Source organism: Salmo salar, chromosome 22 (genome assembly GCF_965601325.2).
Source record: "Salmo salar chromosome 22, fSalSal1, whole genome shotgun sequence".
Taxonomy (NCBI): Eukaryota; Metazoa; Chordata; class Actinopteri; order Salmoniformes; family Salmonidae; genus Salmo; species Salmo salar.
The window spans coordinates 15,502,290-15,522,396 of record NC_138312.1 but is presented as its reverse complement, the minus strand read 5'-3'; the positions used below and the strand labels follow the sequence as shown (position 1 = coordinate 15,522,396).

Below are 20,107 nucleotides of genomic sequence, written 5' to 3'. Positions count from 1 at the left end.
GACATGAGGGGAGAGGTCTGGGGTGCCATGGAACATAGTGATTCAGTACTGTCCAATGGAAGAAGAAAATAACTATCTGGAGACGAGATTATTGTGCTACACTATCAAACTGCTTACTACCTGTATATTCTTTTGTTTCCCAGTTCCAGAGGAAAACCCTGTTTTCAGGGTCACAGATGTTCAGAAGCACACCGTCGCTCTCACCTGGGCACCTCCTCTGGTTGCCAATGGAGTCGTCACAGGATACCGGCTAGAGTATCAGCTAAGTGTGTACAACTCTTTCCTCATCCCCATTGAAGTGCAGTCTCTTACATGCACCAGCCTACCTTCATTCAAAGTGACTAGCGATTCCTTGATCTTACCACTAGGAGATAATGTTGTGCTTGTGAATGGTGCTACAGCACATTGTTGAACGAGTTGTTAATGAGGGTTTAGAGTTTAGCTCCTACAGCTGGTGTTCAACTTTAGCCCTATTATAGAAATGTGAGAAAATGCATGCAGAGCTGTGATCCACAGGTTTAAGTCTCACAGTGATTGCATGAGAATATGATCCAATGTGGGGAAACTCAGATTAAAGTAACGAGGCTTGAATACAACTAAATGTTAAATGTTTTTTTTTATTGGATGGCATCAGAAAGCATGGAAGTGGATATCCAGTAGGACTTATTGATAGTATAACCCGGGATTGACCCCCTTGGTGGAAAGAGGGGTCAGTGTCGGGTTGGGGTGTGACACACTGGCCTGTGTGGTGTGTCATGATCCGGCCCCAGCAGCGCTGACCAAGGCCAGCGTGTCACAGCCTTTTAAGGTCTTTGTTAGTGACCCGATACCGTCCACTGGGGCCTTCATCACAACCAACGACCCAGATTAATCCCAAAGGAAACAGTCACTGGACATGACGTGCGTGTGTGTGTGTCCCACTCTTCAACCCCTGGCCTGAAACAATAATGATGATGAAGGCTAATTACAATGTTTTAAAGACAGCATTGCACAGCAACTCTCACTAAAGGTTTTGGATTTTGCCGCAGCACAAGAGGGCCAAAAGTGTCATGCTGTATTTCAGAAGAAGGGACGTTTACATTGTGCAAGCGTGATAAAGCTGATGGACTCTTTTGAAGTGAGGGGTTTTTGAAGTCCCCTTGAAGGAACTCGTGTGTGAAATGTTGAGGATAATGCACACAGCTGTCAGCATGGTACCGGGAGGACGCACCAGAGGAATTTAAAGGCTGCTGCACAGCTGTCTAGGGCTGAGCCCAGCTTCTTAGAAGGCCTTGCTAACTACATTTTTCACAGGTTTCACAGGACCTACACTTACATTGAGGGCCAGTTCCACCGCTAGGGAGGGCTGAAGCAACTCACAATGCAGATCACGTTGTACATTCTTACATAGCGGGGTCATGTATTCATCAAACCCCCCAACATATCATGTGTCCTTTTCAAATGATCTATCATAGGCTTCTTGTCTCCTTGGTGTTTCAGAGAGACACCTCTGTGTCCATTAACGTAGCAACACACGTTTAATCCAGTCTATGTGTGTGTTTAGTCAACGACACAGAGGAGGTGGGTGTCCTGCAGTCGATGGACATCAGCAGCCCGGACACCACCTCGTGTGTCCTGCGGAACCTCGAGGCCGTCAGCAGGTACAAGTTCTACCTGCGCTCCTGCACCAGGGTGGGCTGTGGGCCCCAGGTCAGCGAGGAGAGCACCACCACACCTGTAGCGCGTAAGTCACACAGGCCAAGGTGTTGCAGGGCAGATGGGGGATGCTGGAGGAAGTCCCATAGGGACAGAAAGGGGGCATGGATTTAGGGTTGGGGGTAATAGTGAGATGTGAGAGCCGGACTTTGGGATGAGGTACTCTAGCAGATGACCAAGCCATGTCAGTAATGTATTAGCTCAGGGAATATGATATTGGCGCCAACTGCCAGGCTTTTCATATCTCTATCTAAGTCATTTTTGTGGTTAAACAATATCATAAGGGTGTGAGCAGGGGTTTCATTCATCATTGTCATAAAATAGCAAGTGTTTATTGATTTAAAGGGGAAAGCAAGCTATGAAACAACCAGATGGAAAAGAGATTTGCCTTCGGCAAGTGAAACTGTATATTTTCTATATCATATTGTATTATTATATAGGAATTGGTAAGGTAAGTCAATTGCCAGCCATTGCAGTATGTTTGGTTCATGCACATGATACATCATTTTCATTTTATAAAACGCAGTATATGTCATTTCTACTTCACACAAGTAGTATGTACTCTTCTGAGTCTGTGGGAGTGTAGATAAGGGGGTGGCACCAGTCAAATATAATTAGAATCTAATGAAAATAAGCAAGTGCACTTGAATTTGTAATGGAGAGTCTGTACTGTACTCTAAGGTGCCACAACACACACAGCCTCTGTCCAACAATTGTAATAATTGATTTGGGTCCTCTCTAATAGCACATTTTAGTAATTTAGCAGACACTCTTATCCAGGGCAACTTACAGGAGCATTTAGGGTTAAGTGCCTTTCTCAAGGTCACATCAACAGATTTTTCACCAAGTCCGCTCAGGGATGCAAACCAGCGACCTTTGCGTTACTGGCCCAACGCTCATAACTGATGGGCTACCTGCAAGTAAGGGCTTTCACATTGATATAAATGTACAGTATAACAAAACATAGCATCCTATTCAATCTCAGTAAGCAGGCTTCTGGGTTGAATTTAAAAACATAACATTTGGTGTGCTGCGAGAAGGAATGTTTAGATTTGTTTACTTCATTTTATTTAACCTTTATTTGACTAGGCAAGTCAGTTAAGAGCAAATTCTTATTTACAATGACGGCCTACACCGGCCAAACCCAAAATGGTTATGGGACTCCCAATCACGGCCGGTTGTGATACAGCCTGAAATCAAACCAGGGACTGTAGTGACACCTCTAGCACTGAGATGCAGTGCCTTAGACCGCTGCGCCACTCAGGAGCCCAAATAAAACTTAACAAAACGTTGTTATAGTGTGAAAACCAAAAAAAACATGCTTTTGTGTGGGAGTAATGATATTTTGCTTTGGATGTATATCCTGTAAATATTTCTTTGTCTGTCCCCATAAGAGAACCCTTTTGGGTTCCATGTAGAACCATCTGTGGAAAGGGTACTACATGGAACCCAAAGGGGTTTTTACCTGGAATATAAAAGGTTCTACCTGGAACCAATAAGGGTTCTTCAAAGGTTTATCCTATGGGGACAGCTAAAAAAAACTTTTAGGTTCTACATAGCACCTTTTTTGACTGTTTATTCAGATAGCTGTAATCTACTTCATTTACACACATTTATGTAGGGTAACATTTTGCATCTTTTTCATGCTTATGTTGCGGTTGGTGTCTGCATATGCTTTCGCTATGCCATGCTAATGTACACTGAACAAAAATGTTAACGCATAGTGTTGGTCCCATGTTTCATGAGCTGAAATTGAAGATTGCAAAAATGTTCCATACTCACAAAAAGCTTATTTCTCTCAAATTTTCAAACAAATTCGCTTACATCCCTGTCAGTGAGCATTTGTCGTTTGCCAAGATAATCCATCCACCTGACAGGTGTGGCATATCAAGACGCTGACTAAACAGCATGTTCATTACACAGGTGCACCTTTTGCTGGGGACAATAAAAGGCCACTCTAAAATGTGCAGGTTTGTCACAAAACACAATGCCACAGATGTCTCAAGTTTTGAGGGAGCGTGCAATTGGCATGCTGACTGCAGGAATGTCCACCAGAGCTGTTGCCAGAGAATGTCATGTTAATTTCTCTATCATAAGACTCCACGTCCAACTGGCCTCACAACCGCAGACCAAGTGTATGCCGTCGTGTGGGCGAGCGGTTTGCTGATGTCAACGTTGTGAACAAAGGGAAACAAATGCATTTTATTGATGGCAATTTGAATGCACAGAGATACCGTGACAAGATCCTGAGGCCTATTGTTGTGCCACTCATCCGCCGACATCACCTCATGTTTCAGCATGATAAGCACGGCCCTATGTCGCAAGTATCTGTACACAATTCCTGAAAGATGAAAATGTCCCAGTTCTTCCATGGCCTGCATACTCACCAGACATGTCAAACATTGAGCAAGTTTGGGATGCTCTGGATCGATGTGTATGACAGCGTGTTCCATTTCCCGCCAATATCCAGCAACTTCGCACAGCCATTGAAGAGGAGTGGGACAACATTACACAGGCCACAGTCAACAGCCTGATCAACTCTGCGATGGAGATGTGTCGCGCTGTATGAGACAAATGGTAGTCACACCAGCTACTGACTGGTTTTCTAATCCACACCCCAACCTTTTTTAAAAAGGTATCTGTGACCAACAGATGCATATCTGTATTCCCAGTTATGTGAAATCCATAGATTAGGGCCTAATGAATTCATTTCAATTGACTGATTTCTTTATTTGAACTGTTACTCAGAAAAATCTTAGAAATTGTTGCATGTTACGTTTGTGTTTTTGTTCAGTATATTTAAGGCTTTTAACTTATGCTATTGAAAATAATGTATGCCTATCAACAACTTTCAATACATGTACCTGCTTGGCAATGCTTTCCTTTTTTCTTTTCCTTCTCTTCACCAGCTTCAACAGCGGTATCCACTGTCAACTTCAGTATGTAGATTTCTGTTTATGTGCAGTAAAAAACAACTACTGTTGTCTAACGCTGTTGCAAGTCACGCCCTCGGGTATATTAACTATGTCGAAATGTATTACTGTATGAGTCTGCAGTTCATTAGTTGTATCACATCCTTGGTGGATAGTTGAGTAGAACTGTAGCTCTCTCTCATTCCATTTCTGAGAAAGACTCATGCTATTCTTTTCATATACCTGCTCGCGTGATTTCTGTCAGCTATAGTTCCTTTAACATAGACTCGCTGTGAGAGCATGAATATGGATAAAGGGCTGATAAACGGGTGGGAGGTGACAGCTCCAGCCAGCTCCTAGGCCCTGCCTGCCTCCATGGTTGAATGGGTCAAGCGGGCATTTAGCGAAAGTTACTGAATCTGATGTCGGCAACAATTAAGACCTTTTAATATTTCGCACAAATACGAAGCTAAAATGATGCAGATACTCCTCTCATCTGTGAATAATTGCCCTTGTCTGTTGCGTGCCCTTGCCATCAGCGCTGAGCACTCTGATGCCTCCTTTCGTTAGTAGACCAATACAGACTCCCCTGTTTCCAGACAAAGTTTGTGGTTTTCTCTACAATAACAAATGGTAATGAGGATCCTGATTATAAATTCATATGAATCCGATCTCATTAGTGAATCCCTAAATGAATATTGACTTGTGTTCTAACAACGGCAGGATCAATGCCACCTGTATTACAAAAGCAACGGGATCAAATTCAACTTTAAGTGCAACGTACAGGAAGGCTATCAGACAGGCATCTCTATTGTAGTGTCATTCAGCGTTCAAATGATGGCGTCTTTGCCTCAAACTGAACAGTAGAATGGTCACTTCCTGTAGGACAAATTATTACCAATGATCATATCTAACCAGAAATTACACCTTGTTTCCTAGTTCTTTGATGGTATGCATTGCTCTGTAGTAGTAACCACCTTGACTAGTCATTATAGTAGACATATCTGTAGACTAGAAACTAACATCAGTTCACTTTACCCATAGTTGTAGTGTACTAACAATTCTACTAGTAGTCAGCAGACAGTAGCTCCCCCTCCTTCACTCCAAAAAATAGCCAATAATCTCAAGATCTGTCTTTCTTTTCAGACCAGTCTGCCTCCCCCTCACCTCCAAGCACTGCAGTCTCCCACGTGTCCAATGCCACCCGTTCCAACATAGGTATTCATGTCACCAATTGTGCTCAGTATGGTAATGATAGTCATAGGTGGAAAAACTGTCAACTCTAGTGATCGCTATGACACAAATCCTCTATTTTGAGCTTAACTTCGATCAATGAAAAACTAGCCTCAGCATCGATGTTGAGTTAAAGTTCCAGCAAACGGCTCAACAAGCTCATCAACAGACAGTCACGTTATTGAATCTATTCCATACCCGAAGGTGGGAGTGTAGTGTGTTGTAGTTCAAACAGGACAAATATGTCTAATTGTCAAGGATTGATTTTTTTTGGGGGGGGGGGGGGGCCCGGTCCTCTTTTACACAGCAGAATATTGACCAAACAGTCACCTGAACATTTCCATGTAACCTTCAACTGGGTAAACAACAATAGTGCTGTGGGGCAAGCAAATGTCCGTAGCACCATTTGAGCTGAGGAGAATGTCGGCTTAGCCAGGCAGAGTGAGGAGGAGGTGCGAGCTCTTAAAGAGACGGTCATATTTAGGGGACTGAGATAAGTGGACAAATTGAAAGCTGTTGAAAGCTGTAGATCAGAATATTTCTGTGTACTGGGGCACTCCTTTTATAGAACTCCCTGACTTTGAAGAGCCATCTTTCAGGCATTGTGGCAGGGCCAGGGCTGTGCTCCCTGCTGTGACAGCAGATGCTTTCTGCAGCCTTTAATACCAGGCTGAGCAGCGCGGTGACAAACACGCCAAGCCCTGGGATATTTTTAGTTAGGCCCCGTGTCACTTAGTCATCATACTAAGCGAATGATGGGAATTACCATAGTTACGAAGTCATATATCAGCATTACCCACGGTGTGTCATTTGTGCTCACAGGGATGGGCAGCACAGACACAGGTGTCCTTGTGTACTGAATTATCACCTGAGAAAATAATGACACCTGAGCAGGAGACGCAGTCACAGATTTGCATGTATGCCCGAGGGAAATGAAGGGGATTGGTTGCTGTTGACCGGGTCAAACCATAGCTTTCTTTTACCAACTTTAGCAATATGGTGTGATGCATGATTCTCACCATCACTCCTGGTACAGTGGTTCTTTGATTTATTCTTGGAGTGTCAGAGTCTTCAGAGTCTTTATTAGTCTGTTGTTGTCTAATGTATTCACCACACCTGAGTTAAACTGTAGTGAGGCAAAGGGACTTACTAACCTCTGATATTTAACATTCCCATTGAAGTGTTTACTGTTGTAGAAGAAAAGCTCAATTTTGTGCTTGGACCCATCTACATGAACCACTTGAACCCCTCCACATCTTAAGCATATTTTCCATAGGGGTTTGTACACTGAGTGTACAAAACATTATAATATTGTGTATTTGTGCCCTGAGAATACCCTCAATTTGTCCTTTGGGAGGTGGACCATTCTTGACACACACGGGAAACCCAGCAGCATTGCAGTTCTTGACACACTCAAACCTACTACCATACCCGTTCAAAGGCACTTCAATCATTATATTGCTCTGAATGGCACACACACAATCCATGTCTCAATTGTCTCGAGGCTTAAACATCCTTCTTTAACCTGTCTCCTCCCCTTCATCTACACAGATCGAAGTGGATTTAACAAGTGACATCAATAAGGGATCATATCTTTCACCTGGATGCACCTGGTCAGTCTATGTCATGGAAGGAGCAGGTGTTCTTAATATTTAATACACTCAGTGTACAGTACATATGTATTGCAGCAGGGTAAATCTATGTGATTTGAAAAGTGAGAGCAGTCAGTGGTATTGCTTAAGAAAACGCATACATTTTTGGTGTCAATAAGCAGGGTTTTGCTTTGTTCTTTCGTCTGCAGGTTTCACTGGATGCATGCTATCTATAGATTTCCATTCAGCTCTGCGAACTTTCCTTGTCTAAACATTTCCATATCATTGTTGTTTTCCTTTGGCAATTTCATTCCAAGTGATTCATGAAATGTGTTAAAGTTGTTGATAAGCCTTAATTCTGTGTCCTACAGTAATATTAGGAATGAAACACGTAAGCAAATGGATTGACTTAATCAACATCTCTGGCCAGCTTCCGATCCAATGTTTTTTTTTTGTGTGGATGTAATCTGTCTTCTCGTGACTATCCTTTACTAACCCTGTTCTGCCGTTTCTCCCCTTTTCACCCCTCATCTGTCTGTCAGTCCCAGCCCTGTTGAACATTAGTTCCTCAGTTAGTGACAACTTTGCAAATATCAGCTGGATTCCGGGAAGCGAACAAACCGATTCAGAGTTTTATGTTGCATATATGATCAACCGTAAGCGCATATTACTTCTCTGTCCATTTGTAGTCTATTTTATAGTGATACATGTTTAAGGGGATTTTGAATGTATTGGTAACATCTGAGAAATCTGTATTCCGTATTACCGTTAACGTTACATGCTAGAAATGTTGTTCTGTGTTATTTCATCGAACTCTCTGTAAGTAACCTTTAACCCTTGAACCTTCACCCCTCATGAGTACTAACCCTCCCTGATTGTGCACCTTATAGGTAAAGGTAACTGGAAGATCTCTGAGGCAGTAAACACCTCTAAGACTTTCCACATCATTGAGGGGCTGGAGCCTGGAACTGCGTACACTGTGCGCCTTATGACTAAGAACTGGGTTGATAATTCTAGTATTTTTGAAGATGTAATCAGGACCAGGGATAAAGGTGAGCAGGGATGCCACAGGAAAAGAAGCAAACGCTCTCCCACCCCTCATTCAACCCCCCCCACCTACATCAGCACCACAACCAATTGATGTCTTATTGAGTACTAGGTCTATGCAGGTGCACCAATGTCCTTGAACGTGTCTCAAGGTATCATGCATGGTTTTCTCAGTGTCAATAGGATCCCCCCCCAAAAAAAAAAACATTCTGTGTGACTTGGTGAATGAATTTCTGTTTGAACAGCCTCCTCAGTTGATTAATTAGACAAGGGGATTAGCTGTTTAATATTAATACGGGTACATTTCCATTTCAGCGTAACCTGCTGCCTCTCTGCCTCTGCATCAGATAGACTTTGTCGATGTAAACATTCAATTAAGTGTCCTCGTGAAAGGCAGGGTCAAGTCAATGTCAAAGAGTTGTGTTGTTGTTCTCCTCAGGTCTGGCAAGCATCCATGGAGGAATCTCCACCCAGGGCTGGTTCATCGGGCTGATGTGTGCCGTGGCTGTCCTCACACTCATTGTGTTAATCGCCTGCTTTGTCAACAGAAATAAAGGAGGGAAATATGCTGGTAGGTGCTCACACACACACACACACACACACACACACTGCACCTTATGAATGTTAACTAATCATTACACTAGGCATCATTATATTTCCATTTAGAGTCCTCGTTACAAAAGAGAAATGATACATCACTCTGGACACCATTATAGATATACTTAAGCTGATGTGTTATTATTTGTAGAAATATACATCACACCACTGCTCAAAATGTCAACGCTGATATATTTAGAGTATAATGGGAACTTGAATTAATGGGAGCATATGCATTTGTATTCATAACATTTAAATACAGCATATCATATTTGGGATATGCTGAATTTGAATAACAAAGCATACAATGCACAAAATACACAGAAGATATGCAAATGTTATGGTCACATGCCAGTGGTGGGGTGATGCCATAAGGACCAGCCAGGGTATCTTAATGCCAGTCCTGTCTGTGGGGGATGGGGGGTATTTTACAGTACCTTTCATCTTTATACACTTATTGGGCTCAGCTAATCGCCTATCATGTCAGAAAGACAGTCTAAATCACATGGCTTTGTTCTGTGTTGCCTTCATTAAACACTACCTCCTGCACTTTCACTGATAGTAAGCTTCCCACTTTGAAATGAGGATTTAGTTGTTACTCATATTGTAAATGTTGCTGACATCAAGCACTGAGTACCGTAATTTCCGGACTATTAAGCGCACCTGAATATAAGCCGCACCCACTGAATTTTAAAGAAATTATTATTTTGAACATAAATAAGCCGCAGATGTCTATATGCCGCAGGTGCCTACCGGTACGTTGAAACAAATGAACTTTACACAGGCTTTAACCTCTTGGGGCTAGGTGGGACGCTAGCGTGCCACCCGTGGTGCACTCCATCAACAGCAGGTGCATTTCAAGAGCGGCAAATTTGAATCCAAATAAATGTCAAAATTCAAATTTTTCAAAAATACAACTATGTTACACCATTTGAAAGATAAACATCTCCTTAATCTAACCACGTTTTACGATTTCAAAAAGGTTTTACGGCGAAAGCATAAATTTAGAGTATGTTAGGACAGTACATTTACAAGAGTTGTGTGTAATGTTTTGTCAAGTCAAAGACAGGGTCACCAAAACCATAAAACCAGCTAAAATGATGCACTAACCTTTTACAATCTCCATCAGATGACACTCCTAGGACATTATGTTAGACAATGCATGCATTTTTAGTTCTATCAAGTTCATTTTTATATCCAAAAACAGCGTTTTACTATGGCATTGATGTTGAGGAAATCGTTTCCCTCCAATAACCGGCAGTCAAGTCAGCGTCACAAATTAAATAATTAAAATTAGAAAACATTGTTAAAATATTATATTGTCATTTAAAGAATTATAGATTTACATCTCTTGAACGCAATCAACTTGCCAGATTTAAAAATAACCTTACTGGGAAATCACACTTTGCAATAATCTGAGCACTGCGCCCAGAAATATACGCGTTGCGATACAGACTAGACGTCATGTTGGGGAGATCTAAAATCGAAAATACTATGTAAATAATCCATTACCTTTGATTCTCTTCATCAGATGTCACTTCCAGGTATCACAGGTCCATAACGAATGTAGTTTTGTTCAAAAAAGCTCATCATTTATGTCCAAAAATCTCCGTCTCGTTAGCACATGATGTAAGCCAGCCGGACTTCTCGTCATGAACGAGGGGAAAAAATATATTTCCGTTCGTTCAAACATGTCAAACGTTGTATAGCATAAATCATTAGGGCCTTTTTTAACCAGAACATGAATAATATTCAAGGTGGACGAATGCATACTATTTTATAACGTATTGGAACGAGGGTACCCAACATGAAGTAGCGCGCCAGGTGTCTAATGGGACATCACCGTTCCATGGCTCTTGTTCGGTCAGATCTCCCTCCAGAAGACTCAAAACACTTTGTAAAGGCTGGTGACATCTAGTGGAAGCAATAGGAAGTGCCAAAATATTCCTAAACCCCTGTGTTTTTCAATGGGATAGGTTTAAAGTCAATACAACACATCAGGTATCCACTTCCTGTCAGAAAATGTCTCAGGGTTTTGCCTGCCAAATGAGTTCTGTTATACTCACAGACACCATTCAAACAGTTTTGGAAACTTTAGAGTGTTTTCTATCCATATATAATAAGTATATGCATATTCTAGTTACTGGGTAGGATTAGTAACCAGATTAAATCGGGTACATTTTTTTTATCCAGACGTGCAAATGCTGCCCCCTAGACCCAACAGGTTAACGAAACACGGCTTGTAAAAAAAAAAAAGGCTTTAACGAAACACGTTTTGTAACAAAAAATAAAAAATTAGCAGTAAGCTTTAGTTGTCTTTTTGCACTGAGTCAATTCCTCACGCTGCTGTTTCCAACGTCTTATCATCGACTCATTAAGACCAAGCTCCCGTGCAGCAGCTCTATTTCCTTTTCCAACAGCCAGATCAATCGCCTTCAACTTGAAAGCTGCATCATATGCATTTCTCCGTGTCTTTGCCATGATGAGGGTGACAAAATGACTACCGTAATCAGAATGATGGGAAGTTTGAGAGCGCTCGATTTAATCTAAACAGTAAACAAAAAAGTTGTTTGACCTTAACCCATTCGGCAATTTCATTGGTCTAATGAAAGCTTCATGCCGCCAAAAAACTGAGCACGTCACAGAATGTGTTTTTTTGGATAAAAGAAATTGAAAGCGGGAAAAATCCATATATTAGCCGCGTCATTGTTTAAGCCGCGAGGTTCAAAACTGGGAAAAAAGTTGCGGCTTATAGTCCGGAATTTACGGTATGTTATTACTTCAGAATGTGAGAGAACTTGTAAGGCGTTTTAACAGAACATTATTGTGTCTTCATCAAGCATTACAATTTTTTAAAAATGTAAAAAACACTTGTGCGAAAAAAATAATTACAGCTTTTTTTTACCACATGAGTCAGACAGGTGGTTTTCGGACACTACATGGATTTTTGACAAGTACATTTTTCACGTTTTTTTTTTTCATCTGACTCATTTGACACGTTTCCAAACGATATTATACATTTCACTAGAACCCGTGTCTCCAACGGGAGAAGCCAACGTCATGACCATTAAAACAAACGGGTCGACACTTTTTCTCATCCAGTGTATATTTATTATACATTTCTCACAATCTCTGAATTTTGACTGTTCAATTCCGAATAGGGCAGTCAAACATTTAACATTTTTGTCAAGTTGCTAAAATTGAGCTGTAATTTAAGATGTTTTTATAAAAAGCATTGACGTCTTGAATTTGTCCAAAGTAACAGTTAGCAAAATCAGCTAAATTGATAAAACACACTTTCGTTAACCTCAATCTCAACTTGTTTTGACTTCGCATTGTTGTTTTTAGCTGTATCGATTATGTATTTTGGATGATTCAGTGTATTTTGATTAATGCGATTAATCACGATTTTAACTTGAGTTTAACTCGAGTTAACTGATTAACTCTGACAGCCCTAATTCTAAATCATCTCTTTATAGAAAAGTATCTGTTTACATTAATTCCAAACGCAAACAAATTCACACATTTTCAAATACATTAAAATCCCTTTTAGGCCTGTTTATTAAATGTAACAAAACCAATGAACAGTTAACAATAACAGAAGCGAAAAATAGGTAAATAGGACAACATTGAAGGTTAGCTATCACTATCACTAAGCTAGCTAGCGGTTAGTAGTTAGCATGCCACCATTGGATACAAATTTCATAAAACCTTCTAAAATACAAATCATTAAAGTGATTAATATGTAGACATGTAAATACACTCAATATGAGCCCTTGTTTATAAATATAACAACAATATCCTCTGAAATGCCATGTTGTTCTCTTTGACTTGCACACAAAAGTGAACTAGCTAGCTAGTTATTTAGCTTGGCTACACTCATGTGAATGGGGACATCTTACTCGTTTTTCACTCAGTCAAAACAATTAAAATGACCAAAAATATCAACACAGTTTATTTAAAGATGTTCTATATAGATTTTGAAAATGTAACCACTTTTGTGTCCAAGTCAACGAGAACAACATGGCATTTCAGAGAATATTGTTGTTATATTTATAAACAAGTGCTCATATTGAGGGTATTTACATGTGTACATATTAATCACGCTAATTATTTGTATTTTAGGTTACTTTTTATGATGCTAACTACACAAGTGGGGCGGCAGGTACCCTAGTGGTTAGAGCATTGGGCCAGTAACCGAAAGGTTGCTAGATTGAATCCCTGACCTGACAAGGTAAAAATATGTCTTTCTGCCCCTGAACAAGGCAGTTAACCCACTGTTCCTAGGCTGTAATTGCAAATAAGAATTTGTTCTTAACTGACTTGTCTAGTTAAATAAAGGTAAAAAAAATATAACCAGGATAATGAATTATGAGACACAGAGAGCTATCTTTTCTGTTCTTTTCACTGGGCTTCTTCCAATGGTCACGGACCAACACGCTTACAGCAGTAACACTCTGAATGCCTCTCCCTAGTGGTAGCGCTAAGTATACATGTATATCAATGCAACACCATGGAGGACTAATAATGGAGTGGATGGCTCAGAAAACAGAAATAATAGTTTTTTACTTGAATTATTATACTCAGATAAGCTAAGTAAGATTTTCACATGTGGAGTTTTCTTATATGTGAAATTGCAAATGTGATTTTCACGTGATTGTTTTTAACACGTGAACTTGCAATTCCACATGTGAAAGTGAGATTTACACATGGAGTTTTCTTACATGTAAAACTGCAAATGTGAATTTCACACGTTAAAGGTCCAATGCAGCCGTTTTTATCTCAATAGCAATGATTTATGGTTAACAATTAAATACTTTACTGTGATTGTTTTCAATACAAATAGTCAAAAAGAAACATTAGCAAAGAGCAATTTCTCAAGCAAGAATTTTTCTAGGACTGTCTGGAAGTGGTCTGAGTGGAAAGGGGAAAACTAGAAACTAACAGTTATTGGCAGAGAGGTTTGGAACACTCTTTCTCATTGGTCTAATAACTAATTTACCACCTTTTGATGTCACCAGGCAGGCAAAAAAATCCATCCCACCATAACAGGCTGATATTTCAGACTGTCTTTTCAAACAGCTCTTACACTAAAATGGCATCACCATTTTCACGATTTCACAGTAGTATTCCAACCTGTGTACAAAACATTATGAACATGCTTTTTCTATGGCATAGACTGGTGAAAGCTATGATCCCTTATTGATGTCACTCAATCACTGTAGATGACTGTAGATGAAGGGGAGGAGACAGATTAAAGAAGGATTTTTAAGCCTTGAGGCAATTGAGACAAAATATATTGTGAAATTTAAGCTCAACATGTGAAAGCAGCCATTTCACCAGTTTATTTTGTAAGGGAAGGTAAAAAAAAATGTTATGGAGTGTTATACTGTACTCATGGTCTCCTAAATAATGATCTTTCTCTCTGAGCAGTAAAGGAGAAAGAGGACCTCCACCCAGACCTTGAATCCCAGGGTATGCATGATGACACCTTCTGTGAATACAGGTAAATCACACCTCCAACCACCACTGCATCGAGAATCCATTGTACCCAATGTTCTGAATTGTATCACATCATATAATTCTATCTGTGCATTTCTCCTGATTTAAAAGAAAACCCCACATGCATGAGCTATACACGGACCCTCACAGACATCCCTGTTCGAGACATGCGATGGGCTGAGTAGCATGTAGGCGTAACATGTATGTGGTAAACAGCAACAAACACCCCTGTTGTTGTTGACGAATTCGTGATGTCGATGTGGTATCACCCTATACGGTGCGTTGTGATTAGGTAGACGTGTGGTGGTAGAGCTCAGCTCATTAGCAGTAACAGCCTCATTGTTCAGATGTTACTAATTGTTTCTGAATGGAGCTCAATGAAGGATGGCTGCCTGGCCACAACACAACCTAGCAGGAGGCTAAAACCAATCTGTGTAATTGAATGCAGCTCATCTCCGGGGGCAATAATATCTGTGCTCAATTCATTAATCCTCCACTGGTCCGATTCAGAACACACTCAAAGAATGCAACTCAGAGACCCGCACACCACTCCAATCAGTAGAGTCTCACACTCAGAACCTAAATTGAAGCAAAAGTAGCCTAGACATCTTTCGCCATATGGTCACAGTAAAGTTGAGAACTAGAGTGGTGTGTGTGGTCCTTAAAATATATGGCGTCAAAACGTCAGACAACAGGAAAGCACATTTATTGTATGTTTGCTCCAAAATCTAAAAATGCTCAGAACGCTGAAGCACACTATAATTGAACACTACAACAGCCCGACATCCACATCAATACCCTGTCTACTTTAAATCATCCCATTCATTGTCACATATAGTACATGGATATACTGTACATGTAGAGTTTAAGTACACTTGACATATTTGATCATTTTTCCTCTGTCCATCAGTCAGAGGTAAACATCGCTGCCAAATCACCGAAGCTCTTCATTGAAGCTTTATGGGTTCAAACCCGCCTGTGTCCCTGTCCTCACCAGTAAAGCCTATTGAGTTAAGCCATGAGTGAAATTAGGTGGATTTTAAATCCCCTGTCTTTGTGCCATCGTGTTCTGACACAGTGACAACGATGAGAAGCCACTGAAGGGCAGCCAGCACTCTCTGAGCGGACAGATCAAAGCAGAGGACAGTGGGGACAGCCTGGTGGACTATGGGGATGAGGACGCCCAGTTCAACGAGGATGGCTCCTTTATCGGCGAGTACGCTGGACGCAAGGAAAAAAGGGTGTCCGTGGAAGTCAAAGGAACCACCAATCAGAGCAAAGCGTAAGAGAAAGGAAAAGGGGCCATCATCCATCCTTAGGACAACACTTTCATCAGACTGGTGGAGGGGGGGACTTAATAAAGGAAGTACATGACATCATCCATACCAAGCAGAATCTCATGTGAAATGTAATTTGTCATTGTCAGCTGCACTGCCATCTTCATTTTATAAAGCTTGTCCTTTTATCAAACTGTAACAGAATGCATCATTTCGAAATGTATATATTATTGTATGTGTGGAGTGTTTTATATTACCGCAAATCAGTGAAAACCTTTGAGGCTTTTGCATTTTTTTGTCAAATGCAACAACTGTTTGTAATCCAGTCAAATATAAAAGGAAGAAATTAAGAAAACTCCAGTCCACATTTCTCCTTGTGTTATACTGCCAGGTCTTTTAGCAAACAACAAGCGTATGTGAGCGTATGATGTCTGTCTTGTTCAGCTGAAGCAAATATTATTGACATTTTATATTTGAAATGCATTCATTAAATATGATTTTAATATGTGTACAAAAGTTGTTTATTAACTTATTTCCTGGTTTTATACATGACAAAATAATACAAAATGGATGCCTTAGTTATATCACATGATGAAATACACAAAAGACCTAAGGCAGGTGGGTCGTTCCACTGATTAGGTGCCTTTTGAGTAGTGTAATTTGGTAAACATTATATATATTTTTTACCTCATTTTAATATTCTGTCATAAAGACCAAATGTTCAACTTAATAAAAAACACTTTTTCCCGTCTCAATGTTTTTTTAAATAAAACTATAGTAAGTGCCTATTAAGTGGCAAATAAAGTAACAGGATTGACCGTAACAGGGTTCATCTTAAAACTTCATCTTAAATCAGCCATGAATCCCCTTGTGACTGGGGGGAAATAAGCTTGTTGTGTGCAACAGGGAGGGGCAATTGAATGCAAGCTTCACAAAGAAAATGGCATTATAAAAAAATGTCTAGCCTGTTGATCTATGGGTTACAGGGTTAATGTGTTATGATCGACTCGCTCAGTATTCCTCCACAAAAGACCAGAAAATGTCCGAAAAGAGTAGAAACAGCTCACCTGCATTTATACTGTAATTATAACTATTAGACGTTCAATGTTTCTTTTGAAAAAAAGATTTGAAAATGAATAGTTTCACTATATTAAAACAAGAGTTCAGTTCACGTAACAGGGTTGACATTAAAATGACGGACAGTTTTTTTTTTGTTAAGCTTAAAATGAATTACTAATCACATAAAATAAATCATCATCATCAGAAATGAGTGTCAAAGCATCAAAATAACTAGGGCTTTACAATGATGGTGAAAACTTGGAGAATGTTGGGGTTAAGTGGATTAAAATCACAGAGGATGCACAGAGCGACATGAATTTTATGTCTATTCATATAAAAAATCTGATTTCTTGAATTTTCCATGTGGTCTATATTGAAGGCTACTTCATTTACTATAACAGGCAATTCAACATTTGTGTACAATTTCTACTTAATATATCAAAGGGACACAAAAGGCACTCATTTCATGGAACGACCCAGGTGCTCTGAGAACTCTCATTTGATAACAGGAAAGTACTTATACTGTTGTTGTAGACGTTTCTGATCCGGTTTCCACGGCGAGGCTGTGATTCAGTGGTTTTATGTGACAGCTTGCTACAACATGCAGACAATTATCAACCGAGTTACCGCTTGATCTATTCTAGTTCATCAAAATACAAATTAAAGCATGGCTTAATGTTGTCCCAATGTTCTTAGAACAGCCTTGCTCATTTCAACTTGCATGCCATTTTAGACACTGCCGTTCAACTCCAAAAAAAACGAATCACAGTAGTAGGCCTGTTTTAAAGTCAACCTAAACGTTAACACGACGATCGCCTTCTATTGCGTCTTTGTACAACAAAAAATAACATGTACAGCTATTGCATGTGTTTCAGAACGTTTGTGGATGTTTTTGATGTTATTAAATTGTTTCACTTTTCATAACCGTTGGCCATGGACTGACTGTCCGTCTTTAAACTGTTCATATAAAGAATACTTCCACTTCAATATAAACAATTTGTGCTTTGGGGTTTGTGATACACTGAACATTCTGCAGAAAGCTTTGCAATTATAACATCTACTGGTTAGGATGCGGAACATGACTATGTTACAATTGTGGTAAGTGTTCTGTCTGTTGTAAATAATGCATAACACTATTGGGACATGAATGTGTATACTTTGTGTGGGGTTAGTTCTGTTACTGAAATGTATTGCATATCTACAGTGATCACTCAATTACATGTTTACCTCAAATTGTGCCAAAGGAGCTTCTCTAATTCATAGATTCTAGAATGCATATGTTTCTTCAGCTTTGAGTTTCGAATATGTATTGACTTCATCAGGTGTTAATTAGCGAGAAGCAATATCATATGCAGAAACAGATCACACGCCAATCATAACAGCCTTCAAATCAGAAGTCTGAGAACAGTGGGGGGGAAACGTTTATCTGAAAATAAATCACTTCAATGTCAGGCCTGTCTCCAAGGTTGTTAATGGGTTGTTTAAAACAACTTGTGCCTCAGGAGACTAACATGGGAAATCAAAGGGGTGGGTTCAGTCAGTGGATAAAGGAGCAGGGCTATAATCACATGGAAAAGCAGATAGCAGAGAGTAGAGTATCACACTGATCAGGTCATGATGGGTTACCCTGTTCCATTTGACTGAACTTTACAAGTCACACTTCCTCCTGTGTGAGGGACCACATTTGTTCTTTAGGACTCAGCAGACAAAATAAATATATAAAAGAAAACTGCTATATACAGTGCCTTCGGAAAGTATTCAGACCCCTTGACTTTTTCCACATTTTGAAAGGTTACAGCCTTTTTCAAAAATTGATTATATAGTTTTTTTCCCACATCGATCTACACACAATACCCCATAATGACAAAGCAAAAACAGGTTTAGACATTTTTGCACATTTATTAAAAATGAAAAAATGAAATCACATTTACATACGTTTTCAGACCCTTTACTCAATACTTGTTTGCAGCACCTTCGGCAGCGATTACAGCTGCCCCCGTAGCTCAGTTGGTAGAGCATGGTGTTTGCAACGCCAGGGTTGTGGGTTCGATTCCCACGGGGGGCCAAGTACAAAAAAAAAATAATAATAATAATAATAATAATAATAATTGTATGAAATGAAAATGAAATGTATGCATTCACTACTGTAAGTCGCTCTGGATAAGAGCGTCTGCTAAATGACTAAAATGTAAATGTAAAATGAGTCCTCCGGGGTATGACGCTACAAGCTTGGCACACCTGAAATTGAGGAGTTTCTCCCATTCTTCTCTGCAGATCCTCTCAAGCTCTGTCAGATTGAATAGGGAGTGTCGCTGCACAGCTATTTTCAGGTCTCTCTAGAGATGTTCAGTCGGGTTCAAGTTTGGGCTCTGGCTGGGCCAAAAAATTCAAAAAACCTTTTTCACTTTGTCATTATAGTGTATTATGTGTAGATTGATGAGGAAAAAAATATTTTTATCCATTTTAGAATACGTTTTTACATGAGGAACAGCTATATTGATCCATTATATGGCTGCTTGGATGTTCTGTGTACGTTAAAATGTTTTTAGCTGTCAATAACCCACTACATTGTTCTCCCTTACCTCTAGTGTAGTGTAATTGACTGCAGGGACAAGGACTGAGCCCCTGTGCTCGTGTTACTGAGGCTGCTGAGGAATGAATGCAGGAGAGGAGAGGTCAATGACTCAGAGCACAATATGAACCTATAAGAGCCCCAGTGACGCCAGAAAGAATTTTCAGACAAAGCACTTCCACAGCGTTTCATCTAAATCACTAGGAAAGTTATAAATAATGTACAACTCGGGTCAACGTCAGCATTTGCATAGACGGCCCAGAGCAGGAACAAATGGCTGGATTAAGTAGAGGAAAAATGGGCTCTCCCACACTATATATTATTTCCTGTGTCACCAGTTCTAGTTTATTTCAGATATCCAGGTCGCAGCCACTGGAGGAGCCAAATATCCAACCTGGTCTCAGAGCATTTCGTATTATTCTGTACGTAAATCCATTACACTCCATTTAGTATAATATGTTACGTTTTGTATGGTATGTATCCATTTGTGGATATCCATCACCCATTTCAGATGATATGTTACGAATTAAAATTTGTATGATACAGTTGAAGTCGGAAGTTTACATACACCTTAGCCAAATACATTTAAACTCAGTTATTCACAATTCCTGACATTTAATC

The 20,107-nt window shown here is 40.0% G+C and overlaps 1 protein-coding gene and 1 non-coding gene across 9 annotated transcripts in view; both read left to right on the top strand.

The window, feature by feature from the left end:
- chl1b (cell adhesion molecule L1-like b) overlaps window positions 1-16,606 on the top strand; it is a 75,673-nt gene extending 59,067 nt beyond the window's left edge. For 6 of the 8 annotated variants that reach the window (XM_082967394.1, XM_014166367.3, XM_082967395.1 and 3 more), the window contains 7 exons: window positions 144-266; window positions 1,544-1,723; window positions 7,975-8,088; window positions 8,323-8,484; window positions 8,919-9,050; window positions 14,510-14,582; window positions 15,657-16,606. In XM_082967394.1, coding sequence (XP_082823520.1) covers window positions 144-266; window positions 1,544-1,723; window positions 7,975-8,088; window positions 8,323-8,484; window positions 8,919-9,050; window positions 14,510-14,582; window positions 15,657-15,864 — 992 coding nt within the window. In that variant the 3' untranslated portion in view covers window positions 15,865-16,606. Of the gene's footprint in view, window positions 1-143; window positions 267-1,543; window positions 1,724-4,604; window positions 4,635-5,753; window positions 5,826-7,974; window positions 8,089-8,322; window positions 8,485-8,918; window positions 9,051-14,509; window positions 14,583-15,656 lie in introns of all 8 variants that reach the window. The other 2 variants (XM_014166368.3, XM_014166369.3) reach the window with 2 other exon arrangements.
- Window positions 16,607-18,906: 2,300 nt separating this feature from the next.
- Window positions 18,907-18,979, top strand: trnaa-ugc (transfer RNA alanine (anticodon UGC)). Its single transcript has one exon. It is a non-coding gene; the product is annotated as a tRNA-Ala (tRNA).
- The last annotated feature ends 1,128 nt before the right edge of the window (window positions 18,980-20,107 follow it).